At 43.2% G+C, this 18,254-nt stretch overlaps 1 protein-coding gene across 2 annotated transcripts in view; it reads right to left on the bottom strand.

The window, feature by feature from the left end:
• Nucleotides 1–18,130, bottom strand: part of ift56 (intraflagellar transport 56) — a 26,648-nt gene extending 8,518 nt beyond the window's left edge. The window contains exons 1-13 of one of the 2 annotated variants that reach the window (XM_060918541.1): nt 18,101–18,130; nt 16,681–16,827; nt 15,471–15,563; nt 15,105–15,219; nt 14,817–14,866; nt 14,434–14,579; nt 13,942–14,113; nt 3,692–3,869; nt 3,520–3,575; nt 3,245–3,298; nt 2,939–3,002; nt 2,725–2,813; nt 1,032–1,115 (exon numbers count right to left, since the gene is read on the bottom strand). In XM_060918541.1, the coding sequence (XP_060774524.1) occupies nt 1,032–1,115; nt 2,725–2,813; nt 2,939–3,002; nt 3,245–3,298; nt 3,520–3,575; nt 3,692–3,869; nt 13,942–14,113; nt 14,434–14,579; nt 14,817–14,866; nt 15,105–15,219; nt 15,471–15,563; nt 16,681–16,827; nt 18,101–18,103 (1,251 nt within the window). In that variant the 5' untranslated portion in view covers nt 18,104–18,130. Of the gene's footprint in view, nt 1–1,031; nt 1,116–2,724; nt 2,814–2,938; nt 3,003–3,244; nt 3,299–3,519; nt 3,576–3,691; nt 3,870–13,941; nt 14,114–14,433; nt 14,580–14,816; nt 14,867–15,104; nt 15,220–15,470; nt 15,564–16,680; nt 16,828–17,768; nt 17,891–18,100 lie in introns of those variants that run through there. The other variant, XM_060918540.1, reaches the window with a different exon arrangement.
• Between the last annotated feature and the right edge of the window lie 124 nt (nt 18,131–18,254).

The raw sequence follows: 18,254 nt of genomic DNA, 5'->3' as shown, positions 1-18,254 counted from the left end.
CACACACACACACTCCTACACACACACCTACACACACACACACTCCTACACACACACGCACACACTCCTACACACACACACGCACACACTCCTACACACACTCCTACACACACGCATGCACACACGCGCACACACTCCTACACACCCTCCTACACACACACTCCTACACACACACTCCTACACACGCGCGCACACTCCTACACACGCACTCCTACACACACGCACTCCTACACACACGCACTCCTACACACGCGCGCTCCTACGCACACACGCGCGCTCCTACGCACACACGCGCGCTCCTACGCACACACACACACTCCTACACACACACAACACACACACACACACTCCTACACACACACACACACACACTCCTACACACACACAGACACTCCTACACACACGCACTCCTACACACACACGCACACACACACACACACACACACACACACACACACACACACACACACTCCTACGCGCACACACACACACACACACACTCCTACACACACACACCTACACACACACACACTCCTACACACACACTCCTACACACACACGCACACACTCCTACACACACACACGCACACACTCCTACACACACACACACGCACACACGCACACACTCCTACACACACTCCTACACACACTCCTACACACACGCATGCACACCCTCCTACACACACACTCCTACACACACACTCCTACACGCGCGCGCGCACTCCTACACGCGCGCGCGCACTCCTACACGCGCGCGCGCACTCCTACACGCGCACACGCACTCCTACACGCGCACACGCACTCCTACACACACGCACTCACTCCTACACACACGCACTCACTCCTACACACACGCACTCACTCCTACACACTTGTCTGACATCAGGAGCATGAGCTGTAATGACATGATGACCGGTGATGTAATACTGTGATGAAGTGGTGATGCAATGATGTAATTGTGTGAAGACACGATGAAGTGATCATGTGATGGACGGAGGCGCACACACACACACACACACACACACACACACCTCTTCGGCCTCTTTATAGTTCCCTAAAGCAGCTTTGGCCTGAGCATAGTTGAAGTTAAAGGTGTCGTCGGTGTAGAAATAACTCTGAAACACAGAAGCACACAGACGTCGCATTAAACCTTCATCATTAACAGGTGAGTTTACACAACACTGATACACACACGGCTCAGAGGATATTGCACAGGGGTGTGAGGATATGAAGTTTATCTTCAAGTGGTGAATGGATATATCACGAGTGAAAATATTTTCAACACGAGAAGATAAACTTCATATCTTTGTCCCACTGTGTAATGTTCTTTATATTATATGGACACATCCACAAAAAAAAATGCAAGTTAATGAAAATAATTTAAATTGAACCAGTTCACTATTTTGACAACGTGTGTCTAGTCAGCAGGAAAACACTGGGAGTGACATCATCAGAGTGAAATATCGGGAATTATTATCCATACAGGAGACTTTTTCAATGGAATAAAAACGTGTTCTATTCCCCTCGAGCAGGTTTCATTCATTTGGTTTGATAGCATGCAATATTGTTAGCATATCGCTTATCCTACGTGTATTACATCACTCTACCCAATGGAGAATGACCATTGAATATGGTTTATGGTATTGCACGGTTGTCAAGGCAACATAACATCACACATCGGAGATGGAAAACTTCCGCGCTAGTGAGCGACTGGGACAATTTGTAAATAAACATGGCCGTCAGGTTAGCTTCGTTAAATACGGAAGCTTTTGAGAGAATTTTGAAAGAGAAAGATGCACTGAACACCCGAGAGGAGTCTGTATGTATCATAATAATAATAATAATAATAATAATAATAATGTCTGGCTTTTTTTCGTGGTCTTTATTCCATTCAGCTCCTCGTCTTTGACTCGTTCAGTATCATGCTCACTGAATGGAATATATCTGATAGACCAGCCAGACAATATTATTTAAATCTGTCACTCAGATCCGTGATGGATTTCGTATGAAAAATATGAATTTTTCAACATGAGAAGATAAACTTCATATCTTCAAGCCAGCATGTGATTTTCTTTTTATTATATCGACACATTCACAAACAAAAAGTCCCCAAATTTATCAAAACAATTCATCGATTTCCTCACGAGAGACAGATAGAGATTTATGTCCCAGTTTTGGTTCTCCATGTCCCGGATGGAAAATACAAGTGATGACACTTGTGTCTATATATATAAATATAAATGTGTTTATCATTACATCACAGCATGGATGAATTCTCCAATCTGTTTGGTCAAAAGGAGAGCAGTATTTGTGTAGAACAGAAACAGTTCCAGCTGTAACATGAGCGACAGGTTTATATTAATGTAGAAACAGCACCTTATGGTTTCTACAGTAACAGCTGGTTCACAGGGAATTACGCTAATAATAAACAGATTGAAAATGTGTTTCTGTTTAACAAATAAACATTTAATCTTTGATGTGGTGAAGATTTTGTTCTCAGCGCTTTGTAATAATCACAGAGCTTTGTGAAGTTTATCAGCTCAGGACCGTCTTCCTCAGTAAACTCACTGTAGCTGTCGGGAAATCAACGTGTAATAACACACTCTAGCCAGTATACACAAATAATGCACTTCAGGGTGATAACATTAACTCTGTGTGTGTGTGTGTGTGTGTGTGTGTGTGTGAGAGAGAGAGAGAGAGAGAGAGAGAGAGAGAGAGAGAGACCTTTACTGAGTTGAGATAGATCAGCACATCCTCAAACTGTTTCAGCAGGAAGAAGCAAGAAGCCATACACTGTCGGCCTGGGATAGTGTCTAATACACACACACACACACACACACACACACACACACACACACCACTTAGAAGAAAAGTATGTTATTAAAAGGATATCATTGTACAGATGTGTAACTCGAATTGTTAATATTGAAACTGTTACCGCATTCACTCGCTGAACCTCCAACCAGCTGGAAAAACTGCTGTGCAATCTTCAAATGATCCCTCTGAACACACACACACACACACACACACACACACACACACACACTATCAGTATTGTATATAACTATCACAACTTTCATGATATTCTGACACATCATAAATCACCACACCACTAATTAATCACACATTTTGTGTGTGTGTGTGTGTGTGTGTGTGTGTTCTCTGTTCCTCTGCAGGATAAAGAGTGTTTTAGAGGAACACTGTGAATATTAATTGCTGAATGAAGATTAGACTTGTGACTCACAGATCCAATTTCCTGTCCAAGTGCTGCGTTCACCACTCCTTTAAGGATGTACTCCTACAACACACACACACACACACACACACACACACACACACACACACCTGTTCGAAGATTTCACAGCACAATGTATAAGTTACACAATGTGTGAATAATTTCCACATGGCTGCTGTTATTGGCACTTTTTGATGATGTCATCATGTCAGAGTGACTGAGATTTTCGGTGACCACCAGCGACAGAAAGTGACGATGTAATGAGGAAGTGGGAGTGAGAATACCTGAGGGGTCGTGGGCTCCAGGTCTTTAATCAGATTATACGCTTCCTGGACATCATCTGGAGAAACAGTGGGAACAGGAGTACATATTAAACCTCTGTGTGTGTGTGTGTGTGTGTGTGTGTGTGTGTGTGTGTGTGTGTGTGTGTGTGCGCTTGCGTGTGTGTGTGTGTACCCTGTCTAAGGTAGTAGATGACGAGGTTGAGTCGAGCCTCAGTGATGACATCGATGAGGGGAGGAAGAACCTGCAGAGCTCCCTCACCTCCGCGGAACACCACCAGGTTGTGTCGGATCAGCTCTTTAGCGAACTCAAACGAGCTGGAGGAGATGTCCATCAGGTTCTTCAGCTCAGCCTGCAGAGGAACACACACACACACACACACACACACAGGAGTGAGATGATAGACACCTATAGGAGAATGTGTGGTTATTCTTCAGGATGAGACGTGAAATTGCACACATCAGGACTCAGAGTTCAGATGTAACTACAGACGTGGGCACGATTCAGAAATTATGCGAAAATTACACGTGTGGGTGGAGTTTATCTAAAACAGAGGTGTGTCTTAGTTATACATGTATTTCATGATGTAGTTAAAAACTCTTCCTCTTCTCATTCAGATATCATCTGCCTTTTATTTTTTATTTTTAAATTCTCTCATTTTTATGTTCCATCGTATGAGTAAAGAATAAAACGCTGTTTCCTTCTTCAGTCTGTATTTTCTGTCCCGGATTACCGTCAGGTGCTGTAATGGCATATTTTCAAATTTCCAAATTGGTTAAATAACCATTCGATTGGACTTGATTATCACGCTTCTTTGACTGGCTATCCAAGAAATTTTTAATCGTACCCTTTTGGTTGAGATGGGATGATAAGCAGGCGGGTGAATATAGCAGGCGGGTGAATATGGCAGGCAGGTAGGAGCAGGACAAACAAATAGTAGAAACTGGAGGACTCCAATAATCCAAACAAAGATAAAGACAACTAATTAAGTCACAAATAACCTGTATAACCTGTAAAGAACCTTTTTGCTGCTCAACTCCTTTGTTCAAGTAGACTGAGGTCAAAGGTTAGTGGCAGCCATCTTATCCTTAAGGCCCATGCTTAAGGCCTACCAAAGGGCTATCAAACTAAAAGTCTTTAGGCAAAATAAAAGACCCAACATATCAACTAATAATCTGTACTCGTATAGTACATATTGAATCTAATTTTAGTTTAAACACAAAATGGCTCCTACAGGTGTCTTTAGGGAGGATCGCAGGATGTTTTTGTTCGCTGGGCATTGCCATTTTGCTGAGACGGCCACAGACCCTCAAGATGCCATCGTCAAGAAAAGGATCAGACCTGAAGATGGTGCTGTTTCTACTCGCACACTGCACACCTCTCTGCAAACAAGCCCTCTCTTTTGGAAAGCCTTGCCTCTGACAAAACTGTACAATTGCCACCTCAACATTTTCCATGTCATTGACCGACCGCACATGGTAGTGTAGTGGTTAGCGCTGCTGCCTCACAGCAAGAAGGTCCGGGTTCGAGCCCCGTGGCCGGCGAGGGCCTTTCTGTGCGGAGTTTGCATGTTCTCCCCGTGTCCGCGTGGGTTTCCTCCGGGTGCTCCGGTTTCCCCCACAGTCCAAAGACATGCAGGTTAGGTTAACTGGTGACTCTAAATTGAGCGTAGGTGTGAATGTGAGTGTGAATGGTTGTCTGTGTCTATGTGTCAGCCCTGTGATGACCTGGCGACTTGTCCAGGGTGAACCCCGCCTTTCGCCCGTAGTCAGCTGGGATAGGATCCAGCTTGCCTGCGACCCTGTAGAACAGGATAAAGTGGCTACAGATAATGAGATGAGATGACCGACCGCATATATGGACCATTTTTTTCTTGTTTCTGTTTTCTTGTGACCATAACATGCTTGTTTTGATCTTTGCCTTTCTTGCTTTTTTTAACAAGATCCAAAAGAATAGACTTCAATCTGAGGATCCATGCCACAGCTTTCTTGAGCTTCATCCATGTTGACATGTAATTCATCAGGTAAGTAGTAGCATCACAGTTTTCCTTCACAGCAACATTAACACTGATAACTCCTTTTCTCAATTCAGGGTCATCTGGAAACAAGACACGTTCAACAGGAGGGTCTGGCCAGCATTGGGGTAGTTCCTTTAAAAATTCTGGGCCATTGATCCAAGTTTTTCCTTTCAGAAATGCGTCCACATGCAGTCCCCAGGAGGCATAATCAGCAGGATTCAGTTTTATTCCTATGTACTTCCACTGAGACACTTCCGAGGCACTTCTGATGATGCTCACACGATTGGCCACAAAGGTTTGGGATCTTCTGCTTTCATTTCAGATGTACCTTAGAACAGTCATGCTATCTGTCCAAAAAAAAAAAAAAAGAGATGCTTCCAAATCCATCTGCAACTCCTCAGACAGTATCCTGTCCATACATACTGCCAGAACAGCAGCACTAAGCTCCATCCATGGTGTGGTCATCAGCTTTAGAGGTGCAACTCGGGCCTTTCCTATTAGAAATGTGACGTGGACCTTGCTGCAACTGGTCAATCTCAGGTAGGTAATAGTACCATACCCAACTTCATTCGCATCACAGAAATGGTGCATCTGTGCCGTTTCAACACTTCCAAAGTTGTTTGGTACAAAACATCTGCTGACCTTGAATTCCCTCACTCTTGGAAGATGTTGCCACCATTTCTTCCAGACTTGAGCATGGACTTCTGGCAATTCTTCATCCCATCCAATGTTCAGCATGCATAACTCCTGTAGAATGCATTTTGCTGTAAAGGTGAGAGGTGCAAGGAATCCAAGTGGATCATATATGGAACGGACCATGGACAGAATTCCATGCCTACTGCATGGACGCTCTTTGATGGTCACCTGAAATGTGAAGGCATCTTCCTTGACACACCATTGCACACCCAGTGCTCTCTCAATTGTCAAATCATCAATGTCAAGATTCTTTATATCCTTTGCCCTTTCAGACTCAGGAATGGAGGTCAGGACAACTTTGTTGTTACTAATCCATTTGGTCAACTTGAAACCTCCAGTCACACAGAGTAACTTCAACTCCCTGCAGAGCTTAATAGCATGACTTTCTGTATCAACAGCTTTCAGCAGATCATCTACATAAAAGTTGTTTTTGACTGTGTTAGTTGCTTCAACTGGATGATGATGTTGCACCAAAAAGATGTACCACCATCCTGTATTCTTTCAGTGGTTGACTGATATCCCCATCAGGCCACCAAAGGAAGCGCAGGAAGTTCACATGATGAGGTGGGACTTTCACTTGATGGAACATTGTTTCCACATCAGCCATGATGGCAATTCTGCCCAGGCAAAAGTGGACTAAAACTCCAAGTAAGGTGTTTGTAAGATTGGGGCCTTGAAGGAGCTCAGTATTCAGTGAGGTCCCTTGATAAGCTGTGGAGCAGTCAAACACCACACGCAAACTCCCCTTCTTCGGATGAAAAACACCATGATGAGGTACAGTATGTACCACACCTTTCCATTTTCCTGTTTCAGTTGGGCTTGTGGCACAAGTTCAGCATGTCCACTTGACAGAACGGTATCCATAAAGGCTATGTATTCCCTGTGAAAGTCACTGTTCCTCTGAAACTTCCTTTTCAATGACAAGGCACATTGCTCTGCCAGGAGACGATTGTTTGGTACTGTAAGATTGTTCTTCTTGAATGGCAAAGGTAACTGATAGTGTCCATTAACCATCTTCACAGAGCTTTCCATTATTTGCATGTATCTGGTGTCTTCGACTGACATTTGCTTCTTTTCCTCAAAACCCTTTTCAGGGAAATCATGGTTGTACTGCTGAATTACAACCCCGATTCCAAAAAAGTTGGGACAAAGTACAAATTGTAAATAAAAACAGAATGCAATAATTTACAAATCTCAAAAACTGATATTTTATTCACAATAGAACATAGATAACATATCAAATGTCGAAAGTGAGACATTTTGAAATTTCATGCCAAATATTGGCTCATTTGAAATTTCATGATGGCAACACATCTCAAAAAAGTTGGGACAGGGGCAATAAGAGGCTGGAAAAGTTAAAGGTACAAAAAAGGAACAGCTGGAGGACCAAATTGCAACTCATTAGGTCAATTGGCAATAGGTCATTAACATGACTGGGTATAAAAAGAGCATCTTGGAGTGGCAGCGGCTCTCAGAAGTAAAGATGGGAAGAGGATCACCAATCCCCCTAATTCTGCACCGACAAATAGTGGAGCAATATCAGAAAGGAGTTCGACAGTGTAAAATTGCAAAGAGTTTGAACATATCATCATCTACAGTGCATAATATCATCAAAAGATTCAGAGAATCTGGAAGAATCTCTGTGCGCAAGGGTCAAGGCTGGAAAACCATACTGGGTGCCCGTGATCTTCGGGCCCTTAGACGGCACTGCATCACATACAGGCATGCTTCTGTATTGGAAATCACAAAATGGGCTCAGGAATATTTCCAGAGAACATTATCTGTGAACACAATTCACCGTGCCATCCGCCGTTGCCAGCTAAAACTCTATAGTTCAAAGAAGAAGCCGTATCTAAACACGATCCAGAAGCGCAGACGTCTTCTCTGGGCCAAGGCTCATTTAAAATGGACTGTGGCAAAGTGGAAAACTGTTCTGTGGTCAGACGAATCAAAATTTGAAGTTCTTTATGGAAATCAGGGACGCCGTGTCATTCGGACTAAAGAGGAGAAGGACGACCCGAGTTGTTATCAGCGCTCGGTTCAGAAGCCTGCATCTCTGATGGTATGGGGTTGCATTAGTGCGTGTGGCATGGGCAGCTTACACATCTGGAAAGACACCATCAATGCTGAAAGGTATATCCAGGTTCTAGAGCAGCATGTGCTCCCATCCAGACGACGTCTCTTTCAGGGAAGACCTTGCATTTTCCAACATGACAATGCCAAACCACATACTGCATCAATTACAGCATCATGGCTGCGTAGAAGAAGGGTCCGGGTACTGAACTGGCCAGCCTGCAGTCCAGATCTTTCACCCATAGAAAACATTTGGCGCATCATAAAACGGAAGATACGACAAAAAAGACCTAAGACAGTTGAGCAACTAGAATCCTACATTAGACAAGAATGGGTTAACATTCCTCTCCCTAAACTTGAGCAACTTGTCTCCTCAGTCCCCAGACGTTTACAGACTGTTGTAAAGAGAAAAGGGGATGTCTCACAGTGGGAAACATGGCCTTGTCCCAACTTTTTTGAGATGTGTTGTTGTCATGAAATTTAAAATCACCTAATTTTTCTCTTTAAATGATACATTTTCTCAGTTTAAACATTTGATATGTCATCTATGTTCTATTCTGAATAAAATATGGAATTTTGAAACTTCCACATCATTGAATTCTGTTTTTATTTACAATTTGTACTTTGTCCCAACTTTTTTGGAATTGGGGTTGTAGAAGCTCACTCAGTTTTTCAACAGATATCCTATGTGCATAGACATGTTTTTGACCTTGCTTGTCGAAGCATGCATCATGACTATGGAGAAGTCCATTCACCACCCAACCTAGCAGTGTCTTGATAGCAAAGGGCCCATTACCCTGGCTATTGATGATTCTCCAAGGTTCCATTAATTTGGGTGCATTTATCCCTATAAGAAGATCAATTCCAGCATCAATGTTGGGTATCCAGACATCCTGAAGTTGGGCCGTTTCCTAACATCTTCTTGTCTAGGGATGTGTTCCTTGCTGACTGGAATTTCTTGCTGAGTGAAAACTTCTGGTAGGTCTATGAAGTCCTTACCCTCCAGACTACACACTGCCAGGCCCTTGACTACTAGGCTGCTCACAGGTTTGTTTGTTTTTTTGCCTCATTGTGCGCAGAAGTATCTGTGTGTTCTTGCCAGGGCTTTGAACCAGATTTTTTTTCCTATTGGTTCGTTCCGAACAGAAACAGAATTTTAACGTTTCCGGTTTTGGGTTCCACCATTAAATAGACGTTCCCGAACCGGTTAGAACAAAAGAATTTCATTCCCGGAACGGTTAATTACGTTCCCTGTCAGCTGTTTAACAAATGGCTATAAAATTATGTCTCTGTCTCATCCAGCTTAAGCCAAATGTAGGCTAATTCTATTACAACCTTCATTAAATAAGACAAGAAATAATTCAAAACAATTATTATTTCAAATGTTGGCGATTTGGATTCTCAGTATGTCTTCCCATCTACACAAACAGAAAAAGTGCCAAAAATGAAAGATAATTCGTGTAGTGTGTTACCAAAGGCTAGTCAGGCCCTATGTATTGATAGGCTAACAGAGGTTAACGTAATTTAATGTTCGCGAGCCTCTCATTAACGTGGACAAATATATTGATATCATGTTTGACATTTCTGAATAACGATAGACTGCAATATTTACCTCTTATTTAAGATGTGGAGATGTGATAGTAGTCCACCCTCCCGCTCTCTCCATTCAGTCAGCGAACGTCACACAGGAAGTGAACCCCAGCGGGTCATAGAAACTTGCGCAGGAGAAGAATGACTTTTTTATTTGTAGGCTACGGAAACTTTGAGGAACGAAATAAAAACCGGTATTAACCGGTTACCATTATTTTTAATAACCGTTTCTGTTCTGGAACATAAGAAATAATAAAGTTTCTGGTTTCGTTTCTGTTCCATGTGAAATAGAAAAAGTTCCCGGTTTTCGTTTTCGTTCCTTGAACCGGTTCAAAGCCCTGGTTCTTGCCCGGCATTCAACTTCTTTCTAAGCTGTTCTGTGCAAAATGTTGCAGAACTCCCTGGGTCAAGGAAAGCATATGTCTGGACTACGTGATAGGAGTTGTTTAGTTTGATTCGAACTGGTATGATTGCGAGAGCGCATTGCTTATCACTACAGTCAACTATGTCAGTCTTCAATAAACCAGTCCGCAGTTTACTGTCTTTTCAGGAGCACTGCATGCATCAACAATATTCTGGCCTTCCTTTTGTGGTATGTGCAAAATGGTAGGATAGAGTTTTGAGCACACTGAACAGGTTTGTCTGTTTTTACAACTCCGACTCATATGCCCTTTAACCAGGCAGCACGGTGGTGTAGTGGTTAGCGCTGTCGCCTCACAGCAAGAAGGTCCGGGTTCGAGCCCCGTGGCCGGCGAGGGCCTTTCTGTGCGGAGTTTGCATGTTCTCCCCGTGTCCGCGTGGGTTTCCTCCGGGTGCTCCGGTTTCCCCCACAGTCCAAAGACATGCAGGTTAGGTTAACTGGTGACTCTAAATTGAGCGTAGGTGTGAATGTGAGTGTGAATGGTTGTCTGTGTCTATGTGTCAGCCCTGTGATGACCTGGCGACTTGTCCAGGGTGAACCCCGCCTTTCACCCGTAGTCAGCTGGGATAGGATCCAGCTCGCCTGCGACCCTGTAGAACAGGATAAAGCGGCTACAGATAATGAGATGAGATGCCCTTTAACCACACAACCAAAGCAGATACCTTTCATCTTCAACAGATCAACTCTTGCATTATGAGACTTACTCATCACCTCTTGGCATGATGCAATTTCATGTCCACCATTGCAGACAGAACAGAGTTTTGGCATGTTGCTGCTGGATACCTTGGACACTTGCATTGTGCTCCCTGCAGTAGAACTCTCTGCACTGTCCTTTGGCACTGCCAATACAGTTGTGGCAAAACTGCTCCCTCTACTCTTTTGCTTGGGACGGGCTTGGTGGTGCTCACGGTTGCCTTTGGTGCCCTTTTGGCTGTGGAGGCATCTTGCAAGTTACCAAATATGGGGTCTTGTAAAATCCTGGCCTGCCTTTCCAGGAAATGGACAAGATCACCAAATGTGGCTCTGGCTCCTGTTCGTTCCTTAATTTCAAAGGCATGTGATCTCCATTTTTCCTTTAGATTGTAAGGCATCTTTGAGATTAGAAGCCTAAGACTTGATGGAAGATTTAGTTCATCCATGCATCTCATAGTGCGCATCACATTGCAGCATCCACGGAGGAAAAGAGCATAACTGTGCAAAGCATCTCCATTGTCTGATGGGATATTGTTACAATTCAAGGCTTCACCACTAGTGATCTTGAATTCATCCCCAAAGTGCTGTTCCAATAGCCTCTTTGCCTCTGCATAACCCCTTTCTGCATCCATATGAAGGCAACTTCTCACCAGCTCCTTAGGCTGTCCAGATGCGTACTGTTCAAGAAAATATAGCCTGTCTAGGCTACTGCTGGTGTTTCTTTCAATACAATGTTCAAATGCTTGCATAAATGGTATGAAATTAAGAGGTTCACCACTGAATATAGGTATGGGCCGAGGTGGAAGAGAAGTCACCTTTTGCTGCTGTACAATGAGCTCAGTGATTGCACCCAACTTGTTACTGCTGGAGCTTGAAGGTGCAAGTGGTGAGGTGCCTGCAGCATTTTGACTGGTCTGACCCAGTGGTATTGTTTGAACAGGCCTTTGAGACCTCTTTGGCCTTGTAACTTGAGATAAACGTTTTGCAGAGGCGTTTTGGGTATTACAGAGATCCTGGCATATTCCACTGGTGAAGGTTCAGGATGAAGATCCTTGATTCCATCATAATGACTCTCCAAATATGCATTCATGCCATCTCCAGGTTCCTCTGAAAGTTCTGTGGAGGTAAGCTTAGAATTTGTAGGCTCAACATCAGTACTCTGCAAGACTTTAGCGTGCACAGCAGCCAGCTCTGTTTCCCATTCAACTCTTTCCATTGCATTTTCCACTGCAACTCTTTCCCTTTCCAAAGCATTTTTTTTCTGAAGAGCTGTGGTGCGCTGCAGCAGGGCTGCCCTTTCAGCTTCAGCCTTTAGACGTGCAGAGGACACTGATGAAGATTTGGAGGCACGACTTACAAGAGACTGTGATTTTGTTTTCTTTACCAATATTGGATATGCTACCCAAAGGACACACTGCAGTTTGTGGATCATTTTGAGAACCTTTCCATGTTTCTACGTCATTCAGAAATGTTTCAATGGTTTGCATTCTTGGTTGACACCGTTCATCATTATCAGCTTTCTTTTCTGCCTCATCAAGCATTTCTTGGACAGACTGATGAGCATCTTTAAACTCATCTAACGCCTGATGAAACTGTTCAAGGCTTGTGTTAACAGCTTCAACATCTCCATTATTTAATGACTCCTTTAATGCATTCATTTTGTGTGTACACACGCCAAGTTTTCCTCCGCGTGTTCCGCAAAGCTGCTGAAATATTTTATCAGCCATATTTCAGGTTTTATCAATTAACAAAAAAATGTAATAAATATACTTCAAATTTTTAAATTCTAATTCTTCAAAATGTTCAAACTTCAGCACAGCACAATTGCGTCTTCACATTCACTTCAATATTTTCACAAACGTGGATTAAAATCATGATCCACTCAAATGAGTTTCAAACAACAGGCCATTCCAAATCCAATGTCAAACAAAAGGCTACTCCAATAGTAAACCGATTTCAAAGATTTAAAAAATGAACACACAACAGGATCCAAAACTTTAACTCAACTTCTTCAAATCAAGCTTCCAACACTTCAGTTGCAGTCCAACAAAGGTCCATGCTTTCCAAACAATTCAAAGCATTGCCTTTCCAAGCAGCAGAAGTGATGGCAAAAGTTCTTTACTTTTTTTTGTAATGGCGTATTTTCAAATTGATTAAATAGCCATTCGATTGGACTTGATTATCACGCTTCTTTGACTGGCTATCCAAGAAATTTTTAATTGCGCCCTTTTGGTTGAGATGGGATGATAAGCAGGCAGGTGAATATGGCAGGCAAGCGGGTGAATATGGCAGGCAGGTAGGCGAATATGGCAGGCAAGCGGGTGAATATGGCAGGCAGGTAGGAGGAGGACAAATAGTAGAAACTGGAGGACTCCAATAATCCAAACAAAGATAAAGACATCTAATTAAGTCACGTATAACCTGTAAAGAACCTTTTTGCTGGTCAACTCCTTTGTTCAAGTAGACTGAGGTCAAAGGTTAGTGGCAGCCATCTTATCCTTAAGGCCTACCAAAGGGCTATCAAACTAAAAGTCCTCAGGCAAAATAAAAGACCCAACATATCAACTAATAATCTGTACTCCTATAGTACATATTGAATCTAATTTTAGTTTGAACACAAAATGTACAGGTGTAAAGGTGAGAGTGTTTATACTGAAGTTTCTGTCTCAGACGCTTCCACTAAAGATAACTGTGGTGACCCCAGAGGTGAGACACGCAGATGAATTTAATGATCTGAAAGTGAAGATCAGAAAATCCACTGAAGCAGCTGCAGAACTCAACTCTGACCACCAGCAACTTTCACCACGGAAACACCAGCCTGAAGAGGCTGACTCTGAATACAGAAATTTAATCTGAAGTTCGGTGTGTGTGTGTGTGTGTGTGTGTGTGTGTGTGTGTGTGTGTGTGTGTGTGTGTGTGTGTGTGTGTGTGTACCTCAGCAGCTTTGCCGTTGTACAGTCTGAAGTGATTGCAGGCTTTGAGGTTGAGTGCGATGGTGGAATCAGGAACACTCTGTAGATAAACGGCCAGAACCTCCTGAGACACGTCGTAATAATCCAGTTTATAGTAACACAGAGCTACATACACGTTCAGGGCCAGGAACTCTCTGTACACACACACACACACCAGAGCACATGTATGAGGTGTGTGTTTATGGGTTTATCTGTTTTCCAGTACAGCTTTCCTCAAATCATATTTATCCATCACCTCCCCCTCAGTCTAAAATGGTCCTGATCGGCTGAGAGCAGTAATGAACACACACACACACACACACACACACACACTCTCACACACTCAGCAGGAATGGCTGAAGTGCCCTTGAGCGAGGCCCTGAACCCCCACCTGCCACCCAGGCTGCTCTGGGTCTGCTGTACGTCACTCTGGATACGAGCGTCTGCTCAACACCTCTAATGTAGTAATGAGCACCTGTTCTGTAGTAAAATGCGTTTGTAGATGTCGATGGCCTCCTGATAGTGTGATCTCATGTAGTGGATGGAGGCGAGGCTCAGCTGGTCCTCCGTCACGTCCTCCAGGTTCTGGTGGAAACCCATCAACTTCTTCTCATCACTGAACTGAGAGTCAAACAAACAAACCATCAACAGCAACCAGGAGAGCTCATACACATCCTACACAGTCAACTTCACCAAAACATCCAGAGGGAGAAGGTTATGAGCTCAAATTCCAAAAACTCCTGCCCTAAGAGCAGGAACTGGATTCTGTCTCAGTTGTAAGAGATAAAAATAGGTTACAACAAATGTACTGAAGCCTCTGTGATGCCTATAAACACACACACACACACACACACACACCTTATGCGCTAAGTGGAAGAGTAGTCGGTTCTGTAGCTGACTCTTTGGTCCTGTGAAAGAAAAAAAACAATAAATTAACTTAATGATCATTATATAATGCAAAGCACTGCAATAAAACACACACACACCTCTGTTCTGTATGTAGACTGTAAGCAGACAGTAAACATTAATGTGAACATCATGGACAGTAAAACGTTCCTGTGAGGCTCAGAGGAATACGGACACAGCTCTGAAGACAAGTGCACTAAGTAGTGCACACGGCAGTTGTGTGAATGAGAGCGAGCAAACCTCTGAGTGCAGTGTCTTCTGCTTCTTTATAAAGGCCGAGGAAAAAGAGAGAGCAGCCCAGAAACACCCAGACATCAGGGGGACAGTCAGGGCTCAGGGTCAGGGCTTTATATTCCTGAGAGTTCACACACACACACACACACAGTTCATATACTGCATCTATATCTGACTTTATAAATAAGACTTTATTTTCCTCAGTTCTGAGAAACATGTTTACATTTATGTTTTTACAAACCAACAAAAGTTGTTGCCATGGTTACCTTTAGATGTCTGACCTCGTGTTTCACTTAATAAAATGTTATTCAGCAAGATTTTTGCCCTCTTGGAGGCACTACAGCTAGAACACACACTCACACACTCACACACCTCCATTGCTCTCTTGTGGTCTCCTAAGTGGAAGGCACAATAGCCGATCCAGAGGTCTGTGTTCTCCTCAGCTGTTCCTCCATTCCTCTGGAACTGAAAACACACACACAAGGATTACGTTCATAACTAAAAAGGCACATCGCTTGAGTGATTGCAAAACTTCAACAAATCCTATTCCAATCAGAATTGCTATGGTGTTGCCATGGTATCTCCGATGGTTGTTAGGTGGCCGCTATGGTACCTTAGGGTGTTTGCCAGTTGGTTCCATCCATCCATCTGTTATCTGTAGCTGCTTATCCTGTACAGGGTCACAGGCGAGCTGGAGCCTATCCCAGCTGACTATGAGCAAGAGGTGGGGTTCACCCTGGACAAGGGGTCTGACACATAGAGACACACAACCATTCACACCTACGCTCAATTTAGAGTCACCAGTTAACCTAACCTGCATGTCTTTGGACTGTGGGGGAAACCGGAGCACCCGGAGGAAACCCACGCGGACACGGGGAGAACATGCAAACTCCACACAGAAAGGCCCTCGCCGGCCCCGGGGCTCGAACCCAGGACCTTCTTGCTGTGAGGCGACAGCGTGAACCACTGCACCACTGTGCCACCCGGTTGGTTGCAATGAAGTGATATTTCAGTTGGCTGTTAGAATGTTGCTAGGTGGTTGTATCCCCAATGGTTGCTAAACAGTTGCTATGATAAGTGGTTCTAGGATGTTGCCAGGTGGGAGTCAGAGTGTTGCTGTGATACATTATGTGGTGGAAGGTGACATGGTATTTCAGGTGGTTGTGGTGGTTGTGGTAAATGTTGTGGTGGTGAGATAAGGGACCGACAGTGTCCACCTGCAATGTGTCCCTCTGTAGGAAAAAAGTCCAACTTGGAAATGGTTCTGTCTGTCTGTTGCCGTCCTCATAGCTATCCAGTAAGCTATCAATTAGCTTCCCTGAATTCTCTTGGGTGATTATAGCACACATACACATACACACCTACAGGCAATTTAGAGTAGCCAATCTACCTAATCCACATGTCTTTGGGGTAAACCGGAGCACCCGGAGGAAACCCACCTGGTGAGAACATATAAATTCCACACAGAAAGGCCCTCGTCCTAGCTGGGCTCAAACCCAGAACCTTCTTGCTGTGAGGTGACAGTGATAACCACTTCACGACTGTGCCGCCCTGATGATAAACTGAGTGTCTCGTTTCCTACCTCCAGCAGCGTAATGGCTCCCAGGTAATCTCTCTGGTTCAGGTAATCTTCTACCTGAGGAACCTTTTTACTCTTATTCTTCCTTTTCTTCTCACTGGAGCTCAGAGAGTTTTCACCACTGAGTGCCGGCTTCACTCGGGACAAGATCTGGCAAACACACACACACACACACACGCTGAGTTCTGGACCCTGATTGGTCAGAAGGTGTTGATTAATTCTCTCTAACAGCAGCTCTGACTGTAGTGCAGGTTTATATTAACACACTCGCTCTGATATGGTTTCTATAGTAACAGCTCATTCACAAGGGCGTGTCCAGTGAATAATAAACAGATTATAAAGTGTGTGTAATCACTGATCTGTAAGGAGAGATGTGTGTATCGATTCTGTAAGGAGTCTCCAGTGTGAGCGCGGTGTAACAGTCTGAGGTGGAGCTGGAGCTCTTCAGGACAGAGGAGTTTACGGTTCTTTACAGTTTCTCAGGATCACGACAAACTGTGTTTTTTTTGTCTTACTGATGTGAAGAGAGAATAACGAGAGACTGGTGAGGAACTGAGTGTTTATAGCTGCGATAATGGAAGTGACAACAGGAACGAACTCTTTTGTACAACATTAAATGTAACTATAAATGGATAAAAAGTATGACATGCCATTTCTTATTAAATTATTAATAATAACAGTCTAACAATTGTGGTAAAAGAGGAATAAAAGAGAAAACGTTTAAAATAAAGATTCAGAAAGGAGATTAAACACAACATTAAAACCAGGTCAAACAGATCCGATAAATGTGATGAATCTCTGATGTGCTGTTTATTTTCTGAATGTGTGAACTCAACAGAAGTTCATTTTAATCATTTAAATTTCATATTAGAGACAGAGAGAGAGAGAGAGAGAGGATTGGACTGAAGTCGCTGCTCATTTCTTCAAATATAAAAATGCTGCCCGCTGTGAGCTGAGTTTATTTCACTCTGTGGAAATGAGGAGAATAAAAACAGCTGCTGAAGAGAAATGATCGAACTGAATCAATCTCTAACGAGCTTATATTTCATTTTATTTCTGTTTTCTGAGTCACAGGCCGCGTTTTTACTCACCATGATGTCTGAGGCTCAGGATTCATAAACACGATCAATTCTTCACCAAAATCATATTGAATCATATAAAAATATATAAAATATTGTAAATAACGCCCAGAAGTGTAAATAAGCCTCAGCTGCAGCTCACTCACCCCCGCTCACCCCCACTCACCCTCACTCACCCCCGCTCACCCCTTAACTGTCTGAGTTTAAGCAGCTCCTCTCGGACCCCTGCACTGTGTAAAACATCTACATTAATATTCATTTAATGTTTATTTATTTGTTACGGTGTTTAAAACAAACGCTTTCGGCTCGTTATGCTAACTATTAGCAAGCTAATTCCTCCTCACCATGTCACGACAACACGTCGTTGCCAGGCAACCGTCATTTCCGGCAGACATTTCAATGATTTTAATCTTATGTTGTATGTTTTATCAAATTGTAATAACAATAATAAAACCAATATATACATACAGATATAACTATTTAATGAATAGATTTAAT

Source organism: Neoarius graeffei, chromosome 4 (assembly GCF_027579695.1).
Source record: "Neoarius graeffei isolate fNeoGra1 chromosome 4, fNeoGra1.pri, whole genome shotgun sequence".
Lineage (NCBI taxonomy): Eukaryota > Metazoa > Chordata > Actinopteri > Siluriformes > Ariidae > Neoarius > Neoarius graeffei.
The sequence above is the reverse complement of the archived record's forward strand: the minus strand, read 5'-3'. Positions and strand labels throughout refer to the sequence as shown.